The 1644-nt window shown below is 43.1% G+C and overlaps 1 protein-coding gene across 1 annotated transcript in view; it reads left to right on the top strand.

Annotated features, from left to right (window-relative positions):
- Positions 1 to 1644, top strand: part of KCNH5 (potassium voltage-gated channel, subfamily H (eag-related), member 5) — a gene marked incomplete at its 3' end in the record, with an annotated part of 110180 nt that overhangs the window by 27698 nt on the left and 80838 nt on the right. The window contains exon 4 of the mRNA XM_010140583.1: positions 359 to 474. Coding sequence (XP_010138885.1) covers positions 359 to 474 — 116 coding nt within the window. The remainder of the gene's footprint in view (positions 1 to 358; positions 475 to 1644) is intronic.

Below are 1644 nucleotides of genomic sequence, written 5' to 3'. Positions count from 1 at the left end.
GCAGATTTGGGAAGCTTTTGCATTAACTTCAGTGGCTTAGAATTAGATTTCAGCAGCTGAGTAAGTCCCCAGAAGGCTGAAAGCACAATATGATCCCTCTAACACAATGTCTCCAAATGGCAGAAGAAGGAATGAGCCAGGGAATTTTGATTTTACTCAGATTTACTTGTGGTTGCCTTGAAGCAGCAGTATTTTTCCTCTTCTGCAAGTTCTTTAAGCCTGGAGCCTGAAGCTGTTCTATGCAGGAATTTAGAGAAACTATTAAAGTCTGCGATTTACGATCAGTGAACACGAAGGAAATGTACTAGCAATGAATGAGCTCTGAGTACTTCTGACACAATTTCCTTCTTTCTTGCAGGTTGGACAAAGTTTGCCCGATTGACACGGGCCCTGACCAACAGCCGGAGCGTACTGCAGCAGCTAACGCCGATGAACAAGGCTGAGGTGGTGCACAAACACTCCCGGTTAGCCGAAGTAAGTGGGACAGACACCAGCCTGCTCCCTTCGTAAGGCAGGAAGAAGTGCAGGAAAAAAAAAAAACAACTAATTCCCATTAATAATTCTGTAGACGAAAATATTTCCCAACTCTGATATTTTCAATCTCCTCTGCTCATGCTAAAGCAGCACTATGTGCCAAGCCCACCTTTCTGGGACTAGTCACGCTCTTTCTGACGTGAAAACGGTCTCCACAGGTCACTTTTGCTTACCTGGCCCTATTTCTGTGCATGCAATTCCGTTTGCTGATTGTTGCTTAACTTGGGGTGCACAGGGTGCTCTTTTGTGTGCTGTCTCAGTGACATGGAACCAAACTTGATGTCCTTGCATCCAGTAGATGGTTCCTTACTCTCCCAGGGAAATGGGATTGTTTAAGAAACCTTTTTGGAAGTATCCCTGTCTGGGTCCCTGGGGGTTGTACAGTCACACTGGCCCCATACATACCTTAACCTCGACTTTCTTGCAAAGTCATTCCTGCGGTATTTTGGTTATCATTTTTTTTCTTCAGAACTGATGAAATGAACTCTTTGGCAGGTTGCAAACATCTCCTTAACAGTGCAGATGGTGCAACAAGTGAATGCCTTCAGGTTAACTGATGAAACAGAGGTACTGCTTTCATCTTCATGTCTGTTGGTAACGAAAAATATATGGGTCAAAAATACACGGTGAAAATTTATTAGCTACTGAGAATTACAGCCCTAGCCACCTTATGCCAGAGAGCTTGTCCAGGGTTTGATGCTAAGAACTGGCAGCAGCTTTGAATGTGTTTTCTTTGTTCCTTTTCTGGTTTTAGTGGACTTCAATAATAAAAACTCTGTTTGAATTAAAGTCAGGTTTTGAGCCACAGTTGTCAAGGGTTGTCAGTGTGATGTTTTCCCTTGAATTATCCCATACCAACAGCTTGGATGTCAGCTGAGTTACTTTCACGTCTTGCTTTTCTAATTCGTGATACTTCAGTGTTCTGAGTCCAGTTATATCCATTATTGGTTTAGACTGGAGAAGGGGAGACTGGAGAAGATGTGGTAGCAATATTCAAGTCTAAACCAGTGGCACAGAATGAGGGAGGAAATTGTTCATCTGCAGCACTTCATCTAAAGAAAAAGTAATGGCATTAAGTGCCAGCAAGAATGACTTAGATCAGGCAGTAGG

Source organism: Buceros rhinoceros, unplaced genomic scaffold (assembly GCF_000710305.1).
Source record: "Buceros rhinoceros silvestris isolate BGI_N320 unplaced genomic scaffold, ASM71030v1 scaffold7347, whole genome shotgun sequence".
NCBI classification, from domain to species: domain Eukaryota; kingdom Metazoa; phylum Chordata; class Aves; order Bucerotiformes; family Bucerotidae; genus Buceros; species Buceros rhinoceros.
Note: the sequence above shows the minus strand (reverse complement) of the source record. Positions and strands in the feature narration are given on the sequence as shown.